The sequence below is a fragment of the Myodes glareolus genome, chromosome 12 (assembly GCF_982192425.1).
Source record: "Myodes glareolus chromosome 12, mMyoGla1.1, whole genome shotgun sequence".
Classification (NCBI taxonomy): Eukaryota; Metazoa; Chordata; class Mammalia; order Rodentia; family Cricetidae; genus Myodes; species Myodes glareolus.
Window position 1 is genome coordinate 9,737,003 of NC_142037.1, and position 27,840 is coordinate 9,764,842.

Genomic DNA, 27,840 nt, shown 5'->3' on the forward strand with positions numbered 1-27,840 from the left:
TGGTTAGTAGGTAAATAATGTAGTTAGACATCAGCTCAACTTCTCCATATTCAGTGACAAGAAGTGTTACCTCCAGAAACAAGACCTTAACAGCAGGTTGTGTGAGCAACCAAGAGCCTTGACAATAGCCTGTGCTATTTGGTGGTTTCCATGGGTCCCTTTGGTTAATGACTCAAGAGGCTGTAACCTGTTCCTGGCACTGGGGGTTTAATTTGGTGGCACATGATATCTAGTTGAAGTCTTCTCTCCCCTGTTGTTTTTGTCTCCTTGTGGGTTCCTTTCACATGTGTACAGGAAGCTTCTGAGGGTAGTTGCTGTCCATATAGATTTTTAAAGACCTTCAGTATTTGTTGTCCCTCTCCATTTCCCCTCCTTTACCTTTCTGTTCCATCTCCCTTTCATTAAACCACCCAACTCTAGTTTTTCTCTATAGCTACATAACACTATAGATTTTTTTCCTTTCCTTGAGAGATAGTGTCCTCCCTTCTGGTCCCTTACTAGGTTCCATACCTCTGTGGGTATTCAGAATTGAGGTTCCCATATCAGAACCAAAACACCCTTAAAAGAGAAAACATAACAATATTTGTCTACATGTACTGAGCACTGTATGCTTTTGTCACTGGAGTCTGACCTGGGCATGCACAGAACACACACATGGTGCTCAGTTGCTGAGTACCATTGTGAGCTCACAGTGCATCACTATGCCCATAGAATTGTGTTGCTAAGAATGAAGCAGAGTTCAGCTCACACTGAACCAAGGATCTGCCCAAGCAGGACGCTTATTTGGTTCAGTGGGGATACTTAGTCATTGTTTTGGATCATTTACTTTTGGGTTTGTGAGGGTGTGGGTGGCTAAAGGGGAAGGCAGGGAGGGACAGTAGGGCCAGGAGGGCTGGGAGGGCCAGGAGGGCTGGGAAGGCAGGGAGGGCCAGGAGGGCAGGGAGGCCTGGGAGGGCAGGGAGGGCAGGGAGGGCCAGGAGGGCAGGGAGGACCGGGAGGGCAGGGAGGACAGGGAGGACAGGGAGGGAAGGGAGGGCAGGGAGGGCCAGGAGGGCCTGTGGAGCCTTGAGGCTCAACATGTCGGAGGATTTTGAATACAATGCTTTTACAGTTAGAGCCCCTCGGCGGCGGACTCGCTGGTACACCCGCCTGTGGCCTGCCTGCCTGGCTTGTGGGTGCTTGGGTCAGAGAAGGCAGCATTTTCCCCTTAATTTAATTGGTTATGATCCCGTGGGGAGGTTTCAAAGGGCGGCCAGTGTGGGTGATCTGGCTCTAGTGGAGCGATACATGAATGGCAGAAAACATCATGTCAATGAATGCGACCAGAGGGGCAGGTAATGGGGCCTGGGGAGGGGGGAGGGCCAGGGGGCAGAAGGGGCAGAAACTGTAGGGGACAGTCAGGGTATACCAGGGAGAAACATACCTTCCAGATCTGCAGCCTGAGGGAGGGCAGATGTCATGCTTAAGGCTCTTCTTTCATGGAGACCTCTGGGTTTTATACCTGCTTTAGGCTCCTAGGCACCTGAAACCTGCACACCTTGGAAGGGCAGCTCCTAGGCTTTCTTTAAGAGAAGCAAAACAAAGAACTTCAGTTAGTTTACAAATCCCTTTACATTGTCTCTTTTAGAGCACTTTATTGGGGGCTTTAAAGGAATTTAGCTAAGAAAACCACATACATCTTTTTATGTGTACACTTACAATTTTTAGGTTTGAGTGTTTTGCCTGCATGTATTTTCAGTGTACTGCACAAGCATAGGAAGAGGGTGTTGGATCTCCAGGAACTGGAACCATGGACAGTTGTGATCTGCTTTGTGGGTGCTAGGAATCAAACCCAGGTCCTCTGCAGGAAAAACTAGCACTTGTAAATGCCAAGCCATCTCTCCAGCCCTTATGTATATGGTTTTAATGCTGTTATATGCAACACAGAAAATTGTATCATAAGATAAATTTTCACATATTAAGTCAACTCAAAATCAAAGAAACCCACAAAGAATCACCAAGAAATCTTATGTCTGTTTCATGCTTGCTGAGGAATCTCATAAGGAAAATTTCAACTTGAACTATAACTCTATCCCCCGGCCCCTTATATACATGTTGTGTGTGTTTGGGTACATATGTGAAGGCTAGCGGTTGACATTCTCTTTGAAAATTTCTTTTCATCCTATTTAAAAAAAATCACATGTGTGTGTGCACTTGTGGCTCACACATGCCCACTAAGTGTGTGAAGGTCAGAAGAGAACTATTGACAACTGTGTTCTGCCACCTTGTGGATTCTGGGCATTGAATGTAGGCCATTGGTTCTGCCCGTAGGTGGCCTCACCTGATGAACCACCCTGTGGTTCCTCCACCTCAGCTTTTTAGACAGATTCTCTCACCCAAATCCCCACTGTGTTTGACTGATAGTCTTGGAGTATACTGATTGACCTAGACTTGCTGGCAAGCACGCTTTGGATATCCTCCTGTATCCACATCTCCAGCACCAGTTTCTCAAGGTGCTGGGGGTTCTGAAGTTGGGGTATCAGGCTTGCAGGGCGAGTGATTTCTCAACTGAGTTGTAACAAACACTGCAGCCCTCTTTTCTTGTCCTTGTTTCTTATTTCTCAATAGATTATAGGCAGGAAACAATGACCCTCAACCGTAGATTCTCCAGAAGAAGTTATTTAGTCTATCGTTATTCAGTCTTCCAAATTAGAGCTTCATACAAATAATAGAGCAGTAAATTATTGTTTCAAAGTATTTTTGCTTAATAACTGTATTCTTTAAAAACACTGAATTTTCCAGCTGTATTTATCCATTCTGCCAGTCCACTTATTCCCTGCATGTAACTTAGATATCTACTGTACAGCATACAAATCTACTAGCTCTCAAGACCCTCTCATTCTTAAAATATTACATTTGTCCAGTCAGCTTTCCTGACGTTCTATAAATTTAAATATTGAAAACAATGAACGATGCTCAGTTGAATCCCTAGTATTTTTTGTCTTAAAGCTTTTTGAAAATCAAAGCAAGGGAGCTATGATACCATAGGTTTTCTCCTTCTGGATAGATTTGCTCAGTTTTTTTTAAAGTTACTTATTTATTTATTTATAAAAATTTCCACTTCCTCTCCTCCTCCCAATACCCTCACACTCCACCCACTCCCTCTCCTCCTCCCTCTCCAGTCCTAAGAGCAGTCAGGTTTTCCTGCCCTGTGGGAAGTTCAAGTTCCTCCCCCCATCCCTCCAGGTCTAGGAAGGTGAGCATCCCAACAGACTAGATGAACACCTGAGAAAAGAAATAAATAAATAAGAAAATTTTAGTTTCTTCTCTTACATCAGAAGGAAATGCACATTGGTGTCTACTATTTACACTTGAGTGTGCCTTTACATAATAATCTGTAATTTCCTAAAATGTCCTCTCAATTTGTAGGAGTCCACTACATTACGCCTCTGCCCATAATCATCCAAACGTGGTAGAGTTGCTATTATCCAACATCTGTATCAATATTAATATGAAGGATGATGAAGGCCGAACACCACTAATCAAGGTAGCTATCGGGAAACACTTTTCATATAAAATGGATTAGAAATTATCCTTGTTTGTTTTTTGTTGCTGTGATGAAACACTGGCCCAAACCATCTCAGGAAAGGAAAGGTTTATTTGGCTTACAATTCCACATCACAGTCAGTCATGAAGGGAAAGCAGGTCAGGAGTTCAATCAGGACCTGAGGCAGGAAATGAATCAGAGGTCATGGGGGAATGATGCTTTTCCATGGCTTTGTCCAAGACTTGCTCAGATTTCTTATACTACTCTGGGCAACCTTCCCAGTCATGCCACCACCCCTAGGAAGCTGTGCCCGCCCATATCAACCTCAATCAAGAAAATACTATACAGGCTTTCCAGAGTCCAGTCTGGTCGAAGCAGTTCTTCAAGTGAGGTTCCTTCTTTCCAGGTGTCTTCAACCTCTTCCACGGTATCAAAACAAGGAAATGAACAAGCAACCTCCCCCACTACAGCAATGGCCAAACAGTGCTAGTGAAATGCTTTAATATCTAGGTGTGGTGGCACACCTCTGAAACTCTACCACTTGGAAAACTTTGGTGGGGAGGTTATGAATTTAGGAACATCTGGGTACTTGAGGACCCTCTCTCAAAAAGAGAGGGATAATATGCATAACCTAAATAATTGGTCTGATCCAAGGGTAACTATTCAATGGAATTGTTGGAATGCTTATTCAAGTTCTTGATTTCAGTATCTCTTTCTTTATACAATACCCACAGGCCACCGAGAGGGACAACATCGAATGCATCTGTATCCTACTCAGGCACGGTGCTGATCCCCACATTGTCGATGACAGTGGACATGCTGCCCTACACCATGCTATTTGCAGGGGAAAAACCACAGTTGTCCGCAAGCTGTTAGAGTATAATGCAGATATTACAGCAAAAACGGGGGTAAGAATCATTCAACTTCATTCACAATTTACTTCCAGCAATGACACTCAGATCACTTTCCATATTCTGAAACTCAAGCAGTCTCACTGAATCTGTTCAGAGTCAAGCATTTTTTCCTAATCTGTTTTTCATAGTTTTGTAGGTAACTTAAAGGAACTCAGCACAGCACCTTTTGTTTCAGACTTGGGCTTTACTTTAAAATTGAACAAGTAAAGGACTTGGGCCCACACATACTTCACATACACACAAATAATAGAAAAAATAATTTTAAGATAAATGTCTGTAGAAAATACAAATCTGTTGCAATTAAGAAGCTACTGATATGACTTGTCCCTCAGAGATGAGGCTAGAGTGGGAAGGTCACAGGCACACAGGTAAATGTGGAAATTTGATCATTGAAGAAAACATACTGAGAAGACTTTTTCACTTAACTTTTTCAGATTTTATATGTACATAATGAAGGGGCCAAAATGTGATTCTTATCTTAGACAAGGAGCAACTCCATTGTAATTAATGACCTAAGCCTGAATCCAGGAAGTTCCCCAGTCAATTCCCCAGTTTCCCAGTTGGCTAAACAGTTCCAAACCTGGCCTTACAAGGCTGGGAGACCAGAGTTGCAGGCTCTGGCTGCTCCTGACCATAGTGACACAAAATTTCCACAGTGGATGAAACTGTTACTAGTTCTGTCCAATCAACATGCCCCCCATGTTACTGCTCCCTGACTGCCCAATTATTAAAAAGATACTTAGAATTCCCCATGTCCTCCTTCAAAGGGCCTGCAAGTCTTTGTCCCTGGTCCTCATTAACATTTTATATGGGTGATGGACTGTTGCATGCTGGCTATTTCTGAAGAATAAGCACTCTTTGTGTTTACATACCATTTGAGTCTGAGGTCTTCCTCCAGCATTTTTTGGACCACTGCAACAGAAAATGATGTTTGGTTTGGGAGAAAATTTTTAGTTTAGGGAAAATAGTTTTGAAATACAGATTGAGAAACTGCTCCAGAGATGCCACTTGAGTTCACTCATTCAACAGATGCACACCAAATCTACCGCCATGTTTTAGGATTGGGGCAATGGAGGCACATCTCCATGGAGCTAAGAAACTTGGAACTAGCAAGCGTTTGTGGGAAGTTCTGGAAAAAGTGGTGTTCATGGGCATTGTTGGACAGGGAAAAATGTTTCCTTTTCAAAGGAAAGGGAAGTCCTGTGTGTGTGAATCTGCAGCAAGGACTGAAGGAAAATCTATCCTTTTGTGACTCATTTTCTTTACAAAATCTATGATACATTTTTCAGTTGAGAAGCATGTCAGTTTATAAAATGAAAATTTTCCTTTGCAGTATGGATTGACTCCTTACAGGCTTGCAATAAATGAAAATCAGCCTGAAATGGCGGAGTTCCTGATTCAGAATGGTGCGGATGCACATGAGGAGCTTGCGCCAAATAGGTACCATTTCTTTTTTACAATCTTAGTGCCATTTTTGAGGGTGTCATTGCTTAAGTAATGAACACTAAAATGGTAGAGGGAATATGGCTTCAACTCATAAGCACCTATTGAGAAAGACTAGCTCACAGGGAGTGTGAGCTGGAAAAGAGACTGTTCCAACATAAACAAAGGAACAGTGTGTATCAGGGCTCAGATTCCCATTTAAAAACAAGTTGTCGTTTCTAATCTGACTTGATTGGCAATTTTCTACTTGTTAAGGCAACTTCATATTAGTGGTGTTTACTTTGAAACGTCTCAACTTTATTTTCAACACTGGAATGTATAATTTTATTATTTCTTATTCTCTTCCTTAGATATTTTATTCTTAAATATGTTCAACTTAAATATTTTTTTCAAATATTTCTTTGATCACTCAATCTGCTTTAAGTGAATTTTGAATAAGCAAATAGATTCCATTATCCATCGATTAGATGATATTACCAGATGCTATTATTTTTTCCGGTGTCCTGTCTGAAATATCTTGACAATGTGTTGGTCAGATGTGAATCTGTGCACCCAAACTCTTGAAACAGTTAATTTGGATAAGGACACTTGTCCAAAATGAGTACAAAGAACAAAGACTCCATTGAGAAAATACCTCCATACTATCTGGTTGTAAGGCATTTTCTTAATTAGTGATTGATGGATGTGGACCCAACACATCATGGGAAGTGCTGTTCCAGGGCTCATGGTCCTGAGTCTATAAGAAAGCAGAATGAGCAATCCAGTAAGCAGCTCCCTTCCATGGCCTCTGTAAGCTCCTGCCTCCAGTTTCCTTCCCTGTTTGAGTTCCTGCCCTGACTCCCTTTAATGATGAACTATGATGTGGACATATAAGCCAAATGAATTCTTTGGTCCCAAGTTCATTTTGGTCATGGTGTTTTATCATAGAAATAGCAGCTCTAAATGGGACACTTGGTATTTGAGTTCAGCATTAAAAATCAAACGATTACCTTTTTTGTTCATGTGTGTAAGTTTAAAGTCAGATGAATTAAAAAGTAAAGTCTGTGTGTTGTGTATTTTTTATTGAAAATACACTTTTGCTTACCATATATTCTAAACATGGTTTAGCATCCCTCATCTTCATGTACTTGTTTTTGTGTCCCGTCCAAAATACAGTACAACACTGTGTGATGACTTTGCCTTCCATCTTATTTGAGGCATGTTTTCTATTTTTTTTATTTATTAAAAATTTCCCCCTCTTCCCTGCCTCCCTTTCCCCCCCCCGCTCTCCTCCTCCCCCTCCCTCTCTAGTCTTAAGTGCAGTCCGATTTCCCTGCCCTGTGGGAAGTCTAAGGTCCTTCCCCATCCATACAGGTCTTTAAAGGTGAACAGCCAAATAAACCAGGCTCCCACAGAGCTAGACCATGCAGCAGAATTAAATCCCAATGCTACTGTGTTTTCTATTTTTATTTGGCACTTGGCCACTTACTCCAGGTGAGCAGGCTGGGAAGCCTCTTTGGTATTTTACTACCTCCACCTCCTTTGTACTATAAAAGTGCTGGGATTATAGATACATTACACAGTGTCTGAGTTTTTGTTGAATTCCAGGTATTCAAATTCTGGGCTACTGTGACAATTATGTATATCCACTGAGCCATCTATCTGGCTCTAAAATACTCAATTTTTAAAAGAAGACTTTGAGCCTAAATTAAAGAAGTGGTTATAAGTGTATTGCTATTAATTATGGAACTAAGGCTTCTGAGTGCAGAGCACTTTCAATTAAACCTCTAATCCAGTTAGAGGGCCTGTGTTTCTCTCTAAGAAGAACCATTTGAGGTCATTTATTCTTCCTTTAATACAAGATAAACAGAAATTTGTAAAGCTGGTACTTTTGAAGCAAATAGAGAAAGTATGCTTGTGTCTTTGACATGGAATAACTCAGTTTTAGGAATTCATGACTAGGAACATGTCTCAGGAATAAAGTACTTATCACACAAACCCAAGACTTCAGAGATCAACTCCTCAGAACACAGAAAGGGCCTCATGTGCTTGTGTGCATCTTTAATCTCAGGGAACCTCGAGGGCCATGGGAGATGGAGAGACAGGAGGCTGTCCGGAAAGTTATACTTTAGTCTTGCTTTTACAGCTGTTAACAACAAGAAACTCTGCCTCAAAACTGAGTTAGGAGGTAAGAACTGACAGTCAAAAATGTCCATTGACCTAAAAAACATGCACTAGGATCAACAGACACAAATGCATACACACATGTGAACAGGTACGCATATCAAATATGAAGATGAAAAAGTTACGTTTAGATTGTTGATCTAATAAGACTGGGGATCATTATCTGCTCAAAAGACATTGAAAATAGTGGTCAAGGTTGAAGGTTTTCCTACAGTTTGCTGGAGATCACTTCAGCAGTGGTGCTATTTTGGACAAGGTTCACACCGCAGGTGGAAAGTCCCATGACAAGCTCCAAGACCGTGATGACAGCCAAAGCATGTAAAAGGAACGGCGAAAGCAGAAACTAGGAGAATAAAGCTGCTGGTCCAGAGTATACTGGCAATAGGCCCCGAAGTCCAGCAGTCTTAGCTGTGACCTGGGAAGAATATAGTTGACAAAAGAATGTTGCTTTCCTTGAGTTTTGAAGCTGGTCGTGAGTTCCAAAGACTCGGGATTACACAAAAAGTCACTAAATAAAGAAACAGCCAGGCGGTGGTTTCAGCTTTCACACATGAGTGAACTGTTAAAACAATTTGAAGGTATCACAACTGTCATGGCTTCTGAGAATGCAGGGAGAAGGATGCTTAGAAGCAAAAAAAAAAAAAAAAAAAAACTTTTTCATATACTGACCATTGAGAGCATAGTACTCAACAGAATGCCTCCAAAGAGTTCTGACAGAGTTAGGACTGTGGGGCCATAGGGACATGCAGGCAGATGAATGGAACAGGAGCACTGACTCCACGAGCATATAATGCAAGGTTACTGCAGCATTCAAAGCAAATCGTGTGGAAAAAGCACTGCTATCATTCATGTGTGTGTGTGTGTATGTGTTTTATTTTTTTATTTTTTATTATTATTTATGATTTTATTGTGATAAAGTATCAGAAAATATTAAATACCAACATTAATATTTACTTTCACAAGTCTGAAATAATCAATTAATTCAGAAATGAGCAATTATATCCAGATAAACAATATATACATGAGGAGCTATGTCCAATCTTTGAATGTTTGTTATTTTATTGATGGGTCTCTAATGCCTTATAATTTGAACCTTATTCTTAACGGGCTTTTCTTTTTGTCTTAATCTATCAAATAAAATTGTTTTTCCTGGAAGAAACTAAAGAAGAACTATTCAGGAGTCTCATTACCTGGTCATAATCTCAAAAAGAGGTCACTAAATTCAACATTGGGAATTCATTTAAATCTCTCTCCCCACTGTGTGTGTGTGTGTGTGTGTGTGTGTGTGTGTGTGTGTGTGTGTGAGAGAGAGAGAGAGAGAGAGAGAGAGAGAGAGAGAGAGAGAGAGAGAGAGCATGTGTGCGGTTGCTTGTGGGATAATATGCAACCATGAAAATAGCAAGGGACAACTTTGAATGTCAATCCTTTCCTCTCTCACTTTTAGTATAAGCTCTTGCCTGGACATATATGGCCTACAACTTCTGGATATTTTCCTGTATGTACCCTATGTTGCCATGTGCACAGTAGAATTTCAGATGAGTGTGATTCTTTGAACTTCTCTGGGGATCTGAGCTCCCATGCTCATGAATGTGTTGAAAACATATTGTTCACTAAGCTCTCTCCCCAATCCAGACATTAGGGTGGTTTAAATTTTTATGATTTTAATGAAAATGGCTTATATTAATTTATAAATATGAATTTCAGATACTATAAATCATTGTATTTTGAATTGTCTTAGAACTTATTTCAAAGCACTCATAATTGAAGCCACTGTCCTTTTCTCTTACCTGAGTTGCTAATATGATGTGATACATGATATTTGTTTTCAGAACACTCTTGAAAGTTTCTTGAGTAACCAAAATACACGTTACTTGTCTTTTTGTGTTCATATTTTTTTTCTTTTTTTTTCCATTAGACTTGTTTATGCAAGTATCTGAAAACACTCTTCTACTTCCTCCCCTCCTCCCAATACCCTCCTGCTCCCCCCACTCCCTCTCCTCCTCCCTCTCCATTCCCAAGAGCAGTCAGGGTTTCCTGCCCTGTGGGAAATCCAAGTTCCACCCCCTCCCTCCAGGTCCAGGAAGGTGAGCATCCAAACAGGCCAGGATCCCAAAAAGCCAGTCCATGTAGACGAAACAAGACCCAGTGCCATTGTCAATGGCTTCTCAGTCTTTATTTGGACTTTGGGGGCTCAGTCAGCCCCCATGTCAGCCACATTCAGAGAATCCGGATTGATCACATGCTCATTCAGTCCAAGTCCAGCTGGCCTTGGTGAGCTCTCATTCGATCAGTCCCCTTGTATCAATGGGTGAACGCACCCTTCGCGGTCCTGACTTCCAGTGCTCCAATGTGGGTCTCCGTCTATATCCATCCATCATCAGATGAAGGCCCCCTCTGATTTTGCTTTCCTTGCTCACGATCTCCCTCCCTCTGTTTCTCATTTGGACCTAGGGAGTTAAGTCCAGTGTTCCGATATGTGTCTCTGACTCTATCTCCATCCATCGCCATATGAAGGTTCTGTGGTGACATGCAAAATATTCATCAGTATGGTTATGGTCCAAGGCCAGTTCAGGCACCCTCTCCTCTGCTACCCAGAGTACCATCTGGGGACCTCTCTTTGGGCCTGGGAACCCCTCCAGAATCAATTCTCTTGCAAACCCTAAAATGACTCCCTTAGTTGAAATATAAACTTCCCTGCTCCCATAACCATCCTTCCTCCCTCCCCCCCCTCCCATTCCCCCAAGCCATCCTCAATCCTCCCCCTCTCCCCTCTCCCCTCTCCCTAACCATCTCCCCTTACTTCCACCCCCCCACCCCCGTGCAGCCAATTTTGCCTGGCAATCTTGCCTACTTCTAATATCCAGGAGGATAACTATATGATTTTCTTCAGGTTCACCTTCTTATTTAGCTTCTCTGGGATCACGAATTATAGACTCAAAGACCTTTAACTATGCCTAGAATCCACTTATGAGTGAGTACATACCATATTCTTCCTTTTGGGTCTGGGTTACCTCACTCAGTAAAGCGTTTTCTATTTCCATCCATTTGCATACAAAATTCAAGATGTCATTGTTTTTTACCGCTGAGTAAAACTCTAATGTGTATATGTTTCACACCTTCTTTAACCATTCTTCTATTGAGGGGCACCTAGGTTGTTTCCATGTTCTGGCTATTACAAATAGTGCAGCTATGAACATAGTTGAACAAATACTTTTGTAGTATGATAGGGCATCTCTTGGGTATATTCCCAAGAGTGGAATTGCTGGGTCCTGAGGGAGGTTGACTCCCAGTTTCCTGAGAAACCGCCACACTGATTTCCACAGTGGCTGCACAGAATTGCATTCCCACCAACAATGGATGAGTGTTTCCCTCACTCCACATCCTCTCCAGCATAGGCTATCATTGGTGTTTTTGACTTTACCTATTCTGACAGGTGTAAGATGGTATCTCAAAGTGGTTTTGATTTGCATTTCCCTGATCGCTAAGGAGGTTGAACATGTCCTTAAGTGTCTTCTGGCCATTCGAAGTTCATCTGTTGTGAATTCTCTCTTCAGTTCAGTACCCCATTTTTTAATTGGGTTAATTATAGTTTTATTGTCTAGTTTCTTGAGTTCTTTGTATATTTTGGAGATCAGACCTCTGTCTAATGAGGGGTTTGTGAAGATCTTCTCCCAGTCAGAAGGTAGCCGTTTTGTCTTACTGACAGTGTCCTTTGCTTTACAGAAGCTTCTCAGTTTCAGTAGGTCCCATTTATTCATTGTTTTTCTTATTGTCTGTGCTACTGGGGTTCTACTTAGGAAGTGGCCTCCTGTGCCTATATCTTGTAGACTACTTCCCACTTTCTCTTCTATCAGGTTCAAAGTGGACAGATTAATGTTGATGTCTTTAATCCATTTGGACTTGATTTTTGTGCATGGTGATAGATATGGATCTACTTTCATTCTTCTACAGATTGACATCCAGTTATGCCAGCACCATTTGTTAAAGATGCTTTCCTTCTTCCCTTGTATACCTTTAGCTCCCTTGTCGAAAATTAGGTGTTCATAGGTTTGTGGGTTAATATCCGGGTCTTCTATTCGATTCCATAGGTCTATTTCTCTGTTCTTATGCCAATACCAAGCTGTTTTCAATACTGTAGCTCTGTAATAGAGTTTGAAGTCAGGGATGGTAAAGCCTCCTGAAGTTCCTTTATTGTATAAGATTGTTTTGGCTATCATGGGTATTTTTGTTTTGCCATATAAACTTGATTATTGTTCTGTCAAGGTCTGTGAAGAAGTTTGATGGGATTTTAATGGGGATTGCATTGAATCTATAGATTGTTTTTGGTAGAATTGCCATTTTTACTATGTTGATTCTCCCAATCCAAAAGCAGGGGAGGTCTTTCCATTTTCTGATATCCTCCTCAATGTCTTTCTTCAAAGACTTAAAGTTCTTGTCAAATGGATCTTTCACGTCGTTGGTGAGAGTTACTTCCAGATACTTTATGCTATTTGTGGCTATCGTGAATGGTGATGTTTCTCTGATTTCCATCTCTGCCTCTTTATCCTTTCTGTATAGGAGGGCAACTGATTTTTTGGAGTTGATCTTGTATCCTGCCACGTTACTAAATGTGTTTATCAGATGTAGGAGTTCTTTGGTAGAGTTTATGGGGTCTCTCATGTACACTATCATATCGTCAGCAAATAACGAAAGTTTAACTTCATCCTTTCCAATTCGAATCCCCTTGATCTCCTTATGTTGTCTTATTGCTATTGCTAGAACTTCAAGCACTATATTGAAGAGGTATGGAGAGAGTGGACAGCCTTGTCGTGTTCCTGATTTTAGTGGAAAGGCTTTGAGTTTCTCTCCATTCAATTTGATGTTAGCTGTCAGCTTGCTGTATATTGCTTTTATTATATTTAGGTATGATCCTTGTATCCCCAGTCTCTCCAACACCTTTATCATAAATGGGTGTTGAGTTTTATCAAATGCTTTTTCAGCATCTAATGAAATGATCATATGTTTTTTTCTTTCAGTTTATTTATATGATGGATTACATTGATAGATTTGTGTATGTTGAACCAGCCCTGCATCTCGGGAATGAAGCCTACTTGATCATAATGGATAATTTTTCTAATGTTTTCTTGGATTTGGTTTGCCAGTATTTTATTGAGAATTTTCGCGTTGATGTTCATGAGTGAGATTGGCCTGTAATTCTCTTTCTTGGTTGTGTCTTTGTGTGGTTTTGGTATCAGGGTAACTGTAGCTTCATAAAAGGAGTTTGGCAGTGACTCTTCTGTTTCTATATTGTGGAATACATTAAGGAGTATAGGTATTAGCTCTTTTTAGAAGTTCTGGTAGAATTCTGCATTGAAACCATCTGGTCCTGGACTTTTTTTGGTAGGGAGATTTTTGATAACAGCATCTAATTCTTCACAACTGACAGGTCTATTTAGGTTGTTCACCTGTTCTTGGTTCAACTTTGGTATATGGTACTTATCTAAAAAAATGTCCATTTCTTTTACATTTTCCAACTTTGTGGCATATAAATTTTTGTAGTAAGATCTAATGATTCTCTGAATTTCCTCTGTGTCTGTTGTTATGTCCCCCTTTTCATTTCTGATCTTATTAATTTGTATGTTCTCTCTCTGCCGTTTGATTAGCTTGGATAGGCGTTTGTCAATCTTGTTGATTTTCTCCAAGAACCAGCTTTTTGTTTCATTGATTCTTTGGATTGTTTTCTGTGTTTCAATTTTGTTGATTTCAGCCCTCAGTTTGATTATTTCCAGTCTTCTACTCCTCCTGGGTGAATCAGCTTCTTTTTTTCTAGAACTTTCTAGTATGCTGTTAAGTCTCCAATGTGTGCTTTCTCCATTTTCTTTAATTGGGCACTTAGTGCTATCAACTTTCCTCTTAGCACTGCTTTCATAATGTCCCATAGGTTTGAGTATGTTGTGTCTTTATTTTCATTAAATTCAAGGAAGACTTTAATTTCTTTCTTTATTTCTTCCTTGACCCAGGGGTGATTTAATAGTTGACAGTTCAACTTCCATGAGTTTGTTGGCTTCCTGGGGGTAGCATTGTTGTTGAATTCTAACTTTAATCCATGGTGATCTGAGAAGACACAGGTGGTTACTAATATTTTTTTGTATCTGTGGAAGTTTGCTTTGTTACCAAGTATGTGGTCAATTTTTGAGAAGGTTCCATAGGCTGCAGAGAAGAAGGTATATTCTTTCCTATTTGGGTGGAATGTTCTATAGATGTCTGTTAAGTCCATTTGATTCAAAACCTCCAATAATTCTCTTATTTCTCTGTTGGGTTTCTGTCTGATTGTTCTGTCCATTGGTGAGAGAGGTGGGTTGAAGTCTCCTACTCTTAGTGTGTGTGGTTTGATGACTGCCTTGAGTTCTAGAAGTATTTCTTTTACATAAGTGGGTGCCTTTATATTAGGGGCATAGATATTCAGGATTGAGACTTCCTCCTGATGAATTGTTCCTGTTATGAGTATGAAATTTCCATCTCTATCTCTTCTGATAGATTTTAGTTTTAAGTCAATTTTGTTAGATATTAGAATGGCCACACCTGCTTGTTTCTTAGGTCTGTTTGCTTGGAAAATCTTTTCCCAGCCCTTTACTCTGAGTAGATGTCTGTCTTTGTGGTTGAGGTGTGTTTCTTGTAAACAGCAGAATGTTGGATCCTGTTTTCGTATCCAGTCTCTAAGTCTGTGCCTTTTTATAGGTGAATTTAGTCCATTGATATTAAGTGATATTAATGACCAGTGGTTGTTGACTCCGGTTATTTTTTTGGGGGGGAGTAGTAGAGTGTATGTTTTTCCCTTCTTTGAGTTTTGCTTGTGAAGGGTTGCTAGATGTCTGAGTTATTTAGGCGGTGTTGGGAATGTTGGATTCCTTGGGTTGTGATCTACCTTCTAATACTTTCTGTAAGGCTGGATTTGTAGCTACTTATTGTTTAAATTTGTTTTTATCCTGGAATATTTTGTTTTCTCCATTGATAGTGAACGATAGCTTGGCTGGGTATAGTAGTCTGGGCTTGTATCCATGGTCCCTTAGTTTCTGCAGTATCTCTATCCAGGACCTTCTGGCTTTCATGGTTTCCATAGAGAAGTCCGGTGTAAGTCTGATAGGTTTACCTTTATAAGTTACTTGACCTTTTTCCTTTGCAGCTCTTAATATCGTTCTTTAATCTGAATGCTTTGTGTTTTGATTATTATATGGCAAGGGGATTTTTTTTTTTTGATCCAGTCTATTCGGTGTTCTGTATGCTTCTTGAACCTTTATAGGGATATCGTTCTTTAGGTTGGGGAAGTTTTCTTCTATAATTTTGTTGAATATATTTTCTGGACCTTTGATCTGCAATTCTTCTTCTTCTTCTACCCCAATTATTCTTAGATTTGGTTTTTTTTATTGTGTCCCACATTTCCTGAATGTTTTGTGATGAGAATTTGTTTTATTTGCTGTTCTCTTTGGTCAGAGCGTTTAATTTCTTTATGGTGTCTTCCGAGTCTGAGATTCTTTCTTCTATCTCTTGTATTCTGTTGGTTTTGCTTGTTTCTGAAGTCTCTGTTCGTTTACCTAGATTTTCCATAGCCAGCCGGCCCTCAGTTTGTGATTTCTTCATTGACTCCATTTCAGTTTTCAAGTCTTGAACTGTTTCCATTACCTGTTTTATTGTTTTTTCTTGGTTTCCCAGAATTTCATTTACGGATTACTCATTTCTTCAATCTTTTTGGTATATTTGTCTTCCATTTCTTTACTCATTTCCTCAATATTTTTGTTATACCTGTCTTCCATTTCTTTATACCAGATTTTCACCTCCTTTTTAAGTTCCTCTATTATTTTCATAAAGATCCGCTTAGAGTCGATTTTTTCTATTTCTTCTGTAGTAGAGTGTTCAATTCTTCTAGTTTCGTGATCCCTGGATTCTGGAGATGTCATGTTGCCTTTCAGGTTGTTGGAGGAATTTTTTCATCGGCGCCTGACAATCTCTTCCTCACTGGATGAAACTCCTCAGCACTGCAGCAGGTATATCTGGTATTTCCAGGACCCAGGAGACAAAAGGGCAGCAGCAGTGAGGGCAGGGAGGGGTCCTGTGGAGCACCAAAGACCCTGCCACAGAAGCTGAGGGGGGAGGTGCTGTGCTCTCTTCGGGGACAGACCACCCAGGTGAGCACCCACTCACCTCTCTGGATAGAACTTCTCAGCACTGCAGCAGGGATATCTCTCTGTGTGTGTTTTAATCAAGAGCTGAATTTTCACTGTTTCTTCTCCATGAGGAAAGGTGGAAGGACAGCAGTTATTAATCATCACCAACTGTTGAAGAATGAATTTAGAGTTATTAGGCCGGGCCTTGTTGCCCATGCCTTTAATCCCAGAACTTGGAAGGCAGTAAACACAGAGATCTCTTTGATTTCAAGACCAACATGATGCATATAGTGAGTTTAAAGTCAGCTGGATGCTTAATGAGATCCTGTTTCAAAAAATTATTTGTATGTATCTAATGTAAGCTATATTAGGGACTCAAAAATAAAAAAATTAGAAAACATGCTAAGTGTTTTTATATGAATAGTTAAATGATGATCACTTTTAAACATATGTCACAGTGGAGAAACAGCTGCAGTAGAATCTGAACAAACCAAGAAACAGTGTGTTAACATCAACAAAGGTAAGAATGACTTCAACTGCTCCTACCTTCCCTAAAGAAAATAAGGAAGAGTAAAGATTTTAGATCCCCTAAAGGAGTTATGGAAATCAAGTATAAATGCAGGTCTCTGGTTTTCAAATATTCTGAAAAGTCAGAATTAATTAAGAAACTATTTCAAATAATTTTCAATTGTGAAAGTATATTGTCAAAACTCTGCTTATTTTACATTAATGCTGATATCTGTACTGCCTTTGAATAAAGGAGAAATCAACTTCACGCAGCATGTGTCCTACATAGTCACATTGCAGCAAATAGGATAATTAGAAATACATATTCTTCTTTAGTTTTATGACAAAAGCCTTGTATTTTGTACTGCATACCAATACACAGGTAAGTGTCACTAGAATGTAATTATGTCACAAACAAACCTCAGTAATCAATAACTTTCATTAAATAATTTTTCTACCTTATGATATAATTAAAATCTTCTGACCTCTTTAATGTCTGTGCAGTTTCTCAATTTGGACAGTTTTGTCCTACTGTATAATTGTTTTCTTTAGAAATCTCCCATTTTAGGGTGAAAGCTTTGTTCTTTTGTTCTACATTCTGTGAATGTATTGTTTTTATGAAGATTTATCAATTCTAACATGTTTTCCTTTTCCCTTCCTTCCTTCCTTCCTTCCATTATTTCTTTTTTCCTTCCTTCCTTCCTTCCTTCATTGCTTCCTTCCTTCCGTCCTTTCTTCTCTTCTATCCTTCTTTTTTTTGTTTTGTTTTGTTTTCTGAAGTGCTAGACATTGAACACAAGGTTTTGGGAGCATTCTACACAAGCACCCTACCCGTTATCTCTGCCTTCAGTACTTTTCTCTTTAGTTTTTCTTAAATCAAACACGGTAGGTGTGTGTATCATTTCCATGCTGCAAAGCATGATTCAGAAATAAAAATTGGAACAAAAAGCAGAGTGAAGAAAATGACATCATTCTTTATTTCAAAGAATTAGCTGCCTCTCCATTGAGTCTGGAGAACCTTTGTGGCAGTGGGGGGAACACCGCGTAGTATTTACTTTCAGCAACTGTCATCACAGTGTCTTTTATATCTAACTTGGCAGTGGCAACCACACTAGGTAGTGAATCCAAAACCCTCTTCCCACAAGAGTAAGATGAAGAGAATCAATATGATTGTAATGGGGACAGCTTTGTGTCACTTTATTATGAAGTTATTTATTCATGGCATTTGTGGTGGTGAGAACTGACTGAGGCCTCCTGCATAATAAGCATAGGCTTTCCTACTGAGCCACAATCCCAGTCCACTAGTTAGTGGCCCTACTGACCTTCCTGAGTCACCATAGTTGGTGAGTGAAAGCTTTGCAGAATGTAGTAGTCTGGGCTTGCATCCATGGTTTCTTAGTGTCTGCAGCACATCTATCCAGGACCTTCTGGCTTTCATGGTTTCCATTGAGAAGTCAGGCGTAATTCTGATAGGTTTACCTTTATATGTTACTTGACCATTTTCCTTAGCACCTTTTAATATTCTTTCATTATTCTTATGTTTTTTGTTTTGATTATTATAGGGCTAGGGGATGTTATTCTTTTGATCCAGTCTATTTGGTGTTCTGTAAGCTTCTTGAACATCATAGGGATATCCTTCTTTAGGTTGGAAAAGTTTCCTTCGATAATATTGTTGAATATGTTTTTTGTGTCTTTGAGCTGAAGTTCTTCTTCTTCTTCTACCCCTATTATTCTTAGTTTTGGCCTTTTCATGGTGGCCCAGATTTCCTGAATGTTTTGTGTTAAGAATTTGTTGGATTTAATGTTTTCTTTGACCAAAGAGTCTATTTTCTTTATAGTATGTCCAGTGCCTGAGATTCTTTCTTCTATCTCTTGTATTCTGTTGGTTATACTTGTCTCTGTAGTTCCTGTTCATTTACCCAGATTTTCCATATCCAGGATTCTTTTGGTTTGTGTTTTCTTTATTACCTCTATTTCAGTCTACAAGTCTTAAACTGTTTCTTTCACTTGTTTGTTTTTTTCATGGGTAGTTTTGGGTTTCTTTGTGGGATTTATTAATTTCTTCCAACTTTGTTTGTCTTCTCTTCAATTTCTTTAAGGGAGTTTTTCACCTCCTCTGTAAAGGTATACATCATTTTCATAAAGTTACATTCAAAGTCATTTTCTTCTACTTCTGGGTTAGGATGATCAAGTCTACCTTTTGTGTGTCCACTGGATTCTGGTGTTACCATGTTTTTTTAGGATGTTGGAGGAATTCTTGTATAGGCACCCACTCATCTCTTTTTTCCCCCATCTCTTCCTTCAAATGGGGCCAGCAGTGTCTTGGCATGTTGGTACAATCATTACTGTGGCTGTCTCTTAGGTCTCCTCAGTATTGGATCAAGCTGTGTTTCAGAGTTCCACAGAGCTCACAGGCTCTTAGGTCCCCTCAGTATTGGAACAAGCTGTGTTTCAGGGTTCCACGGAGCTTGCAGGTGAACAGGAACCACCTTGGATTTTCTTTGTGATGAAGAGGGTTGATGGAGGTCTCCCACATGCTAAGCCTCATTGCAACCCATTTGTTGGTTGGACCAACACTCTGCTTCAGCCATAGGCAATGCCAACGAAGTTAAATTACAGTTTATATACTGTGAATAAAACAAACAAGAATTTGCTTTATTCCTTTTCAGAGGGCGGGCTTTTAGCATGCAGTGGGAGCTTAATGCCTTGTCTGTGGGAACTCCAATGTTTCCTGGAAGGGACTACTACCATGAAGTTGCTGCTTGGTTCCCGCGTTTCTTCCATGCTTCTCACCCCAGAGATCGAGTTTAGGGTGCTTAACTACTGCAGGAGGCTTTCCAATAGCTCTTACCACGGTAGGTGATAGGTCCTGGTGCTGAACTTCTTTGCACTGCCCATGAGTGAGGGACCAGAAGCTAGAACTGAGGGGCTTCTGCAGCTTCCTCAGAAGCACTTGAGGAGTGTGCACACAGTGCCCTCTCTCTCTGTAGCCTTGCCACCCTGGCATCTGGAGATTCTTTACCCTTGGTCTACCTGTGTTTTTTAAGTTTTGCTATGCTGCAAAGAACGATCCTCATAGACTTAGCTTCCTTGTGTCTGGAATTTTTATCTTCAATGGAATAAGTTCAACTCAAACCTTAGAGAGACTCTTTTCACTTCCATGCAAGATGAGTATGCTCACTTACAATTCTCCTAACAGCACTTTTCCAGAGACAAAATCAACAGCAGCAACACTGTGCTACCATGTTAACACTTCAGCTTGTGATATTGATTCTGGTTAAGATGTCAGTTTCTCTGTTTGATAATGCTAATGCTCATGATCATAGATGTTTTGTACACCAATTTATTATTAGTATTGACTTTTGAGAAAATTGTCTCTGTATTTGAACCTTACATGAGGTGTAAATTAAGAGTTATCCTTGTATTTTTTGTCTATAAATCAGTATTTACTTTAAAGGCTACAAAGATTCAAAGTATATGTAGTAATGAAGTATTAGCCTCAGCATTCAATGCTCTTTTTTCTACAGTTGCTTATAACATATTTTGTGTTTCTGCTCTGTAGTTAATGGAGGAAATAAAGACCAGCTTTCACTCGGGTAAGAATGTCTGGATTTTAAATACAATGAGTATGTAGAGACTATAAAGTTCAGAAGCTGGCACCATGTTTTCCTCTGTATAAGACAATTTTAGCTTTTTGATTAGTTGCTAATCAAAGCTGAATTATGCCTCAGATACAGCATGAAATGCTGTTAAGACTCCCTGTCTGTGGAGGTGATTCATCGGGTAAAGTGCTGGCTGTGCATATGGGAAAATGGGAGAAGGAAGCCCAGGGTCCACATGAGGCCTGTTGGTCTTGTGCGCTTCTAGAATCCTGGGGAGCTTATGGTGAGATTGCAGGTGGAAACAGAGCATCTCTCACATTGTCTGGATGGCTTGCCTGGATTGCTAGCCTGGGGCTTGCATTCATGAATGAGATTCAGTCATATAACTATGGCCAAGGGTGAGGGTCGACACCCAAGTCTGTACTCCAATCACCACACCTACACACTGGCATGTATGTATCTGAAATCACACATACTTACAAATACACTGCACATAACATATCATGTACATGTATATATATATATATATATATATATATATATATATATATATATATATATATTAGTTTTTAGGCAATTAATCCTGTTAACTAGTATGTTTAAGGCAAGTTGCTGGGAAGAGTGTGGGCAAAATGGCAAGGTTCAAAACTCTCCCAGACTTTGCTGAGATGATCATCTCAGAATGGCCTTATAGACATGCTTCTGTTAAGCAGGTTTATTTCCCTCTTAATGAGTTCCACCTCTGTGGTGAATCCCAAGGTAGGTGAAAGTTAGAAAAACAAAGTGTTTGGTCCAGAGTTTGCCAATCAGAAACCCTGAAATTTGGAGCTTTTAGCTGTAGTTCAGATGAAGCAGAGCTGAGGGGACAATGTTGCTCTCCAGTGTCCTATAAATTGACTTAGAAATACCCTTGACTATAAAGAGTTTTGACATATGCATGTGGACATACTATCAAAACATAGCTTCAAGGCACCAAAATATGGTGACTTTTGAGACTGATGGCAACTTAGTGCTTAGACATAGAGTACATTTCATGTTTTCCCAAAGCAAACAACTCCTTGGGAGAGTGAAATGAAATGAAATGCCTTATTTTTTTTATTACAGAAAACAGGCCATGGTGCTTTAGGTTTAGGGGAACAAATGAAATGGGAGCATTCAGTGCTCATAACAATCATTTACTGCAACCATCAGAACAAGTGTTTGCAAAACCCGCCATTCCCCCCTCTTATGTGTTTGGGTGTGTGTGTGTGTGTGTGTGTGTGTGTGTGTGTGTGTGTGTGTTTTGCATGTGTGTGTGTGTGTGCCTGTTGCATGCTTTGCATATTTCTCTGTGCAGACATGAAGGAAAGAGGAGGACATTGATGTCTTGTATCATTCTCTAACTTATACACTTGACATAAGATCTCTGACTGACCCTGGAGCTGGTCTGGCAGCCAACAAGCCCAAATGGTACCCTGTCTCTTCCATCCACAGTACTGGGGTTACATGCATGTGTCCATGCCCAGTTTTTTATGTGGATGCTGAGGATTCAAACTCAGGGTGATCTGTGTTGGCAGCAAACATTCTTATTGACTGAGCCATCTCCCAAACCACTGGCTTTTTACATTTTTATTTTTAAATAGAACTATGGGTGAGTCTTCACTGAATGTTACATAGATTGAGACAAGTTGAAACTGCAAAAGCAAAAACTTTTTAAAACGGGTTCAACGTTGAATTACATAAATGCAAAAATGTTACTTAGTACACAGATAATAAATCTTTCAACAGAGATGCTCTAAGGACCAAACTCACCCCTCACTGCATGTTTTTATTCTAAAGGCTCTCTGGAAAGGCTCGTGTTCCATCATCTTCAACAGAGGACAAGACCAGTACCTCTGGTATTAAGGTAAAATTCTCCGTTGTGAAATTTGTTTTCTTATGAATTTTGTTAAAATGCAGCAGTAGTCTACCTATCACAGTTTTATATGGAAATTTGGTCAAAGAAAAGTGTTTGGTATCAGTGAACCATCCTTTCTATAAATTCCAGTGAGCAATAAATCCTTGCAGATAGCAATGACCCAATAAGAGAATGAACTGGAAACACAGAAAGTGGAAGATTGCATGCAGTTCTCACATAATAGAAGGTGCCTTGTGCTTGACCAAGGATGGTTTGCAGAAATAAATACACATTACACTGATTTTGAAAACAACTGTGGTAATACATCTGAATACATTTTAAAGAGTCCAGTTATTGAATTTAATGAAAATGAATGCATGGCATACCCAATTCTTTGGGATACTTTGAAAGCAGTACTAAGAGAAAAATTCATAGCACTAAATGCCTACATAAAGAACCTGGAGAAATCTCACATTAGCATCTTAATGGCACACCTGAAAGCTCTAGAACAAAAAAAGGAAACTCACCCAGGAGGAGTGGACCCCAGGAAATAATCAATTTGAGGACTAAAATCAATAAAATAGAAACAAAATAAATGAAACAAAGTGTCATTGGGAAAAGAAATGCTTTTTTGAGAAAATCAAGATAGACAAACCCTTGTTCAAACCAATCAAAAGAAAGAGAGACAAAATCCAAATTAACAAAATCAGAAGTGAAAAGTGAGACCTAACATCAGACACTGAGGAAATCCAGAGAATTATCAAGTCTTACTTCAAAAATCTGTATTCAAGAAAAATGGAAAATGGAAAGGAAATGGCAATTTTCTTTTGTGTTTTAAACCCCTCAGAAGGTATAAAGCAAGCAGAAGAGATAGCTCTGTTTGTAGACCCTACTTACACCAATTGCCAGTTTCCATTACAAATGGCTGACAACTAGCTAATTACCTTGAACCATCTAAGTTCAACATTAGGAGAGACAGGGGCAGACTTGACATAATTATTATGCTTAATGAAACCATTAGTACCTAATTTTAATTTTGTCAGAACCAAACTCAAATGTTCTTTCTTTTAAGCCTAATCCAATTTGGTTTCTAAATTAATATTAGCTATTATGTATGATCAAAGTGAGTAATTGGTCAAGGGAGGTCTTAGTGGGGAGACAGATCTCAAGTGATTTTAATAAACAGACATTCAGTTGCCAGACATCTTCCAAGATTTCAGTGAAAAAATTTATATTTAGCATATAAATTGACATGATTAATACAAATGGAAATTTTAGACTAATGTAGAAATTTTAGGCTGATACAGAAAGTAAATGGTAATGTGACGAGTGTGGCAACCACGGAGTGTTGTCCTTGGTATTAAGGGAGCAACATCTTGGATATGCCAAGGACTAGAATACAAACCACAATATCACTAACAGAAGTGAGATCTTAGCATATTCTTGAGGCAAATAAAGCAAAAGGGCAGTTGTTTCTATCCTTCAAAGATGTGACTGAAATAAAAGCAGACATCACTTTTATGATGTTAGATTTGCATAAAACCATATTAACACATGAGTTTTCCAGAACCCATTACCTGGTGATTGCAATGTAATGAGTATAAAATCACCACCTGATCTAGATAATGTCGGTTCCTCATGCTAACAGAATGCTAAGTAGAAATCTTCATGAAGAGCTACAGTCAGACACTCTGATAAATGACACAGGCCCCAAAGGCACAAAGATGATGCTTAGCTTAGGAGAAAGAAAAAGCTCACATCACAATGAGTTTTTCCTCTATTTTCTTTCTGAACTGATAAAAATCAATCTCTACCTCTATCTCCGTTTCTTTCTCCTCTCTCTCTCTCTCTCTCTCTATCTCTCTCTCTCTCTCTCTCTCACACACACACACACACACACACACACAACTTTGCATTACAAAGCTAGAACACACACAGAGACACAGAGAGAGGCATACACACACACATGCCAGCAGTTCAGAGCCCTTACATTGAAATCCTATTGATCTGAGTTCCATCCCAGAGAAAACAGCAAACAACAAATGTCTCACATATGTAATCCCAACATCCCTAAATCCAGATTGGAGGCTGAGAGAGTAGAACAGCTTTGAAACCTACAAACCAGCCAGACTGGAATGCACAGAGGCTCAGAAACATTGAGAGACCCTGTCTCACCCAGTGAAAGCAGAGAACCACCTCCTGAAGGTTATCTTCTGCCCTTCACACACACACACACACACACACACACACACACTAGCATAGCACAAACTGGCATATTAAATCAAGCACATAAGCACACACACACTCAGATAATAAACAGTGTCGATATATCCATTGGTGCTCCTGTTGTGTGACTAGCATATAAGGAAAATATTTTCAGGGTCTTCTTAGTCATCTTCAGAGTTTCTGTTTTCCATGTGGCATGTATCCTGGAAAACTATAATTGTACCATGTGGCCCTTTCATTCCCTTTTTATAACTGGCTTAAGCATACTTAGTTAATGATGGAGCAATGAGAGAAACATACGGCATGTGAAAATGTGTCTAAGGCTCACAGATATCTCAAGCTTTGATGTGTTCAAGTTCATCATTCTCAAGGAAACCAATGAACTGAACATTTTTACATGGTGCACTGAGCAGTTTGGACATACATGTAGGATGTGTACTTCCTCATCTGTTTTCCTTTGACAAATGATGCTTCTTAAGCTATTTTGTTTAATCATCTCCATGTTACACTGTTTGATGATGTTGGGTAAGCCTTGGAACGTTTGAGTTTTTCACACAAGTAGAATAAAGTCTCCTCAAACCTGGTACAGAAAGGTAAACATAGACTGCTAAGTTAGGAATCTCCCTGAGATGTCATGAACGATTACAAGGTAGCATGATTATTTGTAATTGAAATAAAAGTTGGTGAGGCTCCCCTTCTGACAAACAGCATCAAATGCATTTTCAGAACTAGCACTTCCTAAATGTATCTGATTAAATCAGGTGGTGTTCCATGTATCCTATCTAAGCAAACATTATGGATTGTCTCAACTCTTTTGGCATAATCCACTGCTAAATACCCGTTCAGCCTACAGGGTATGGATCCTTCAGGCTCTGTCCATGTCATTGGATGATGGTTATATTATTTTCTATTACTGTAATAAAACACCATGCCCAAAGCAACATCTAGAAGGAAGGGTTTATTCAGAGTGTGGCACATGGTTCCAATGGGATACATACAGTTTCTTCACCACCATGATTCCTTTCCGGCAGGCATGGTGCTGTCGCAGCAGCTGAGTTACATTTAGCTCTATACAAGAAACCGAGAGCTCACTAGAAATAGCACCAGTCTTCTGAAACCCAAGACCACACAACTACTCCAACAAGGCCACACCTCCTAACCTTCCCCACAAATAGTTCCACTACCTGGAAACCAACATTCAAATATATGAGCCTATGAGTCTGTTCTTCTTCAAGCTACCATAGAGATGCTGGAACAGGCCATTACGTTCATCAGCCATATATAAAAAACAGTCCTAGCTAAGGAGTAAGAATTTGGATGGCATCTCCCAGAACCCTTACTTCACCTCCATTGTTCCCATCTGCTGTGGGTAGTGGCACACTTTATTCCTGCATTTCAGAAGTCGCCCTCACTATTCTATTATCCTGGGAACCTAATGGGCAATTGTGAAAGGCCATGGGGAGAGCATTAGTGTGGTGCAGAAGAGAGAGATTCTTTTTGTTTCCAAAGTCCCGGATTGTCACATTATCTTAATCTGGATGGAATGTAAAATCCTTGTCCTAAAGACAGGAGAGGACATATTGTGTCTTTTTATTCATCTTCCCAGTATAGAGAGGTGGCAAAGAAAAGTAGAAAAGAAGGCATAAAGCTGAGCAGATCCCCTTTCAAGATTCTCAAACTCTGGGCCTTTGACTAAAACAGAATGGAAGCTAAAGTTTCAGGATATCAGCAGTTATAGTGATAAAATTAGCCTGAGCAAACAAACATTTGGGGACTATAAATCAAGACCCTGACATGAACAGATAAGATCTAAAATGAATAAAAATAAGTGAAATTTTCAATGAAATCTAACATCTCCAAATTTCCTTAAAGGTTGACAAAAAGAAGGAAGAAGGTTTCCTTCCTCCAGTTTATGAGCATGACATCGTGCCCCAGCCTCCTGCCAATGCTCACTCAACATCAACATCTCATGCTACTGACAGAGGTGACAATCTTCAGGCATCTGAGGAAATTACTGTTCACAGCACCACTGTGGATCACACACGTTCCTTAGTTACTTACACTGGGCATGCAAGGGGGAGAACACATGCTGACCCTGAGCTTGCTCCTGGTAGCCACAGTGGTGACACCATGGACCCTGTGCAACATTCTGACCCTGTTCTTGATACCTGCTTAGAAGAGAACAGTGTCTTAGCTGAGAACTGATCATGAATCTGCTCTTCTTTGTATCCTAGGCGACGTGTTGGACCCTCCTCAGAACTCAAATATGTGGATTTTTGATGCAAATCCCACTGACTCCCCCTGTTATGTAATAATTACTCACCCCATGGTATTTTCAAGTGGGGCAGCGACCACATCATTGCTGTTCCTCATATCATCAATATTGTTGCTGAAATTTGTGGCTTCAGTGATAACGTGGGTATTGAACCTTATTTAGCAATCCTGCACAGTTAAAGTTACAAGGAGATTAACAAGGTAAGTTAGACCATAACAATGGCTTAAAATAGATAAATATTTCTGTACTCAAAATCCAATTCTCTTTGGCTCTAATATGTATGATAAATACATTTCATACTTTGTATCGGACTCTTTAGATATTACCTAAAAGTACAAAAAATGATTATCTTTTCCAGTCATATTGAAAATGCATCACATAAAATTAACAAAATCAGTTTAGTCCAACCAAACTGATCAAGTAAAGTTGGTAAGCTCACAGTTGTCTCCCATGCTGGAATGAGGAAATGTTTTTTACTCTTAATGTGGAACTTGTATTTTCTGAATATCTAAGCTGGGAAATGTAACTGTTAGATATTAGTTTCTATTTTTCTGTGTCCATACACTATGACTTATGTGGACAGCATCGTTTTGTAAACAAACACCCCAAAAGAAACAACCTCTGAGAATAAAATCAATGAAACAAGACTCCACCTTCTCACCATTCTCAATACAATGATATTCATTGTGACATGACACTACATAGGATTCTACTGGTGATGCCTCTGTTACTGCTTATCCTGACAATGCCACCCATGATGTTCTTGATACTACTGATCATTCTTGTTTTTCTTTTTAGTTTCCACTGAAGCACCTATGAGGAGCTACTGATATCTACTGATAGTCTGTCAGAAATACTTTATAAAATTTATAAATTTTAATGTTTAGTTTTTTTGAAAATTGAATTATATATATATCACTTTGTAATAGCATTTTATTAAAATCTATTATGAAAATATTTTAAGCTGTTTCTTTGTGTTCTGCAAGCTGATGGCATGACCTCTTGGTGACATGTTTAAAGAGAAAGCTTCAATTTTAGCTATCAGAGTTAGAACAGAAAGCGGCATATCAAATCACCCAGAGAAGAAATAGATGTTGGCTGAACATAGTCAACTGCACCTGCCTATGACAGAAGCAGAAGCAGAGCAGAGAGCCAGAGGGAGAGAGA

General features: G+C 39.6%; 1 protein-coding gene across 3 annotated transcripts; it reads left to right on the top strand.

The window, feature by feature from the left end:
• Positions 1-1,052: 1,052 nt before the first annotated feature.
• Positions 1,053-27,630, top strand: LOC148120104 (uncharacterized). 3 transcript variants are annotated; one of them, XM_087911959.1, is made up of 11 exons: positions 1,053-1,334; positions 3,409-3,526; positions 4,261-4,434; positions 5,774-5,880; positions 15,993-16,067; positions 16,646-16,707; positions 20,257-20,290; positions 22,115-22,181; positions 26,271-26,382; positions 26,633-26,873; positions 27,472-27,630. In XM_087911959.1, exons 1-10 carry the CDS (start codon positions 1,078-1,080, stop codon positions 26,833-26,835), a joined length of 1,209 nt encoding a protein of 402 aa, XP_087768085.1. In that variant the 5' UTR covers positions 1,053-1,077; the 3' UTR covers positions 26,836-26,873; positions 27,472-27,630. The 3 variants fall into 3 exon arrangements, with proteins under 3 accessions (XP_087768085.1, XP_087768084.1, XP_087768086.1); XM_087911958.1 differs by lacking the exons at positions 26,633-26,873; positions 27,472-27,630 and having other exon boundaries at positions 26,271-26,626; XM_087911960.1 differs by lacking the exons at positions 15,993-16,067; positions 16,646-16,707; positions 20,257-20,290; positions 26,633-26,873; positions 27,472-27,630 and having other exon boundaries at positions 26,271-26,626.
• The last annotated feature ends 210 nt before the right edge of the window (positions 27,631-27,840 follow it).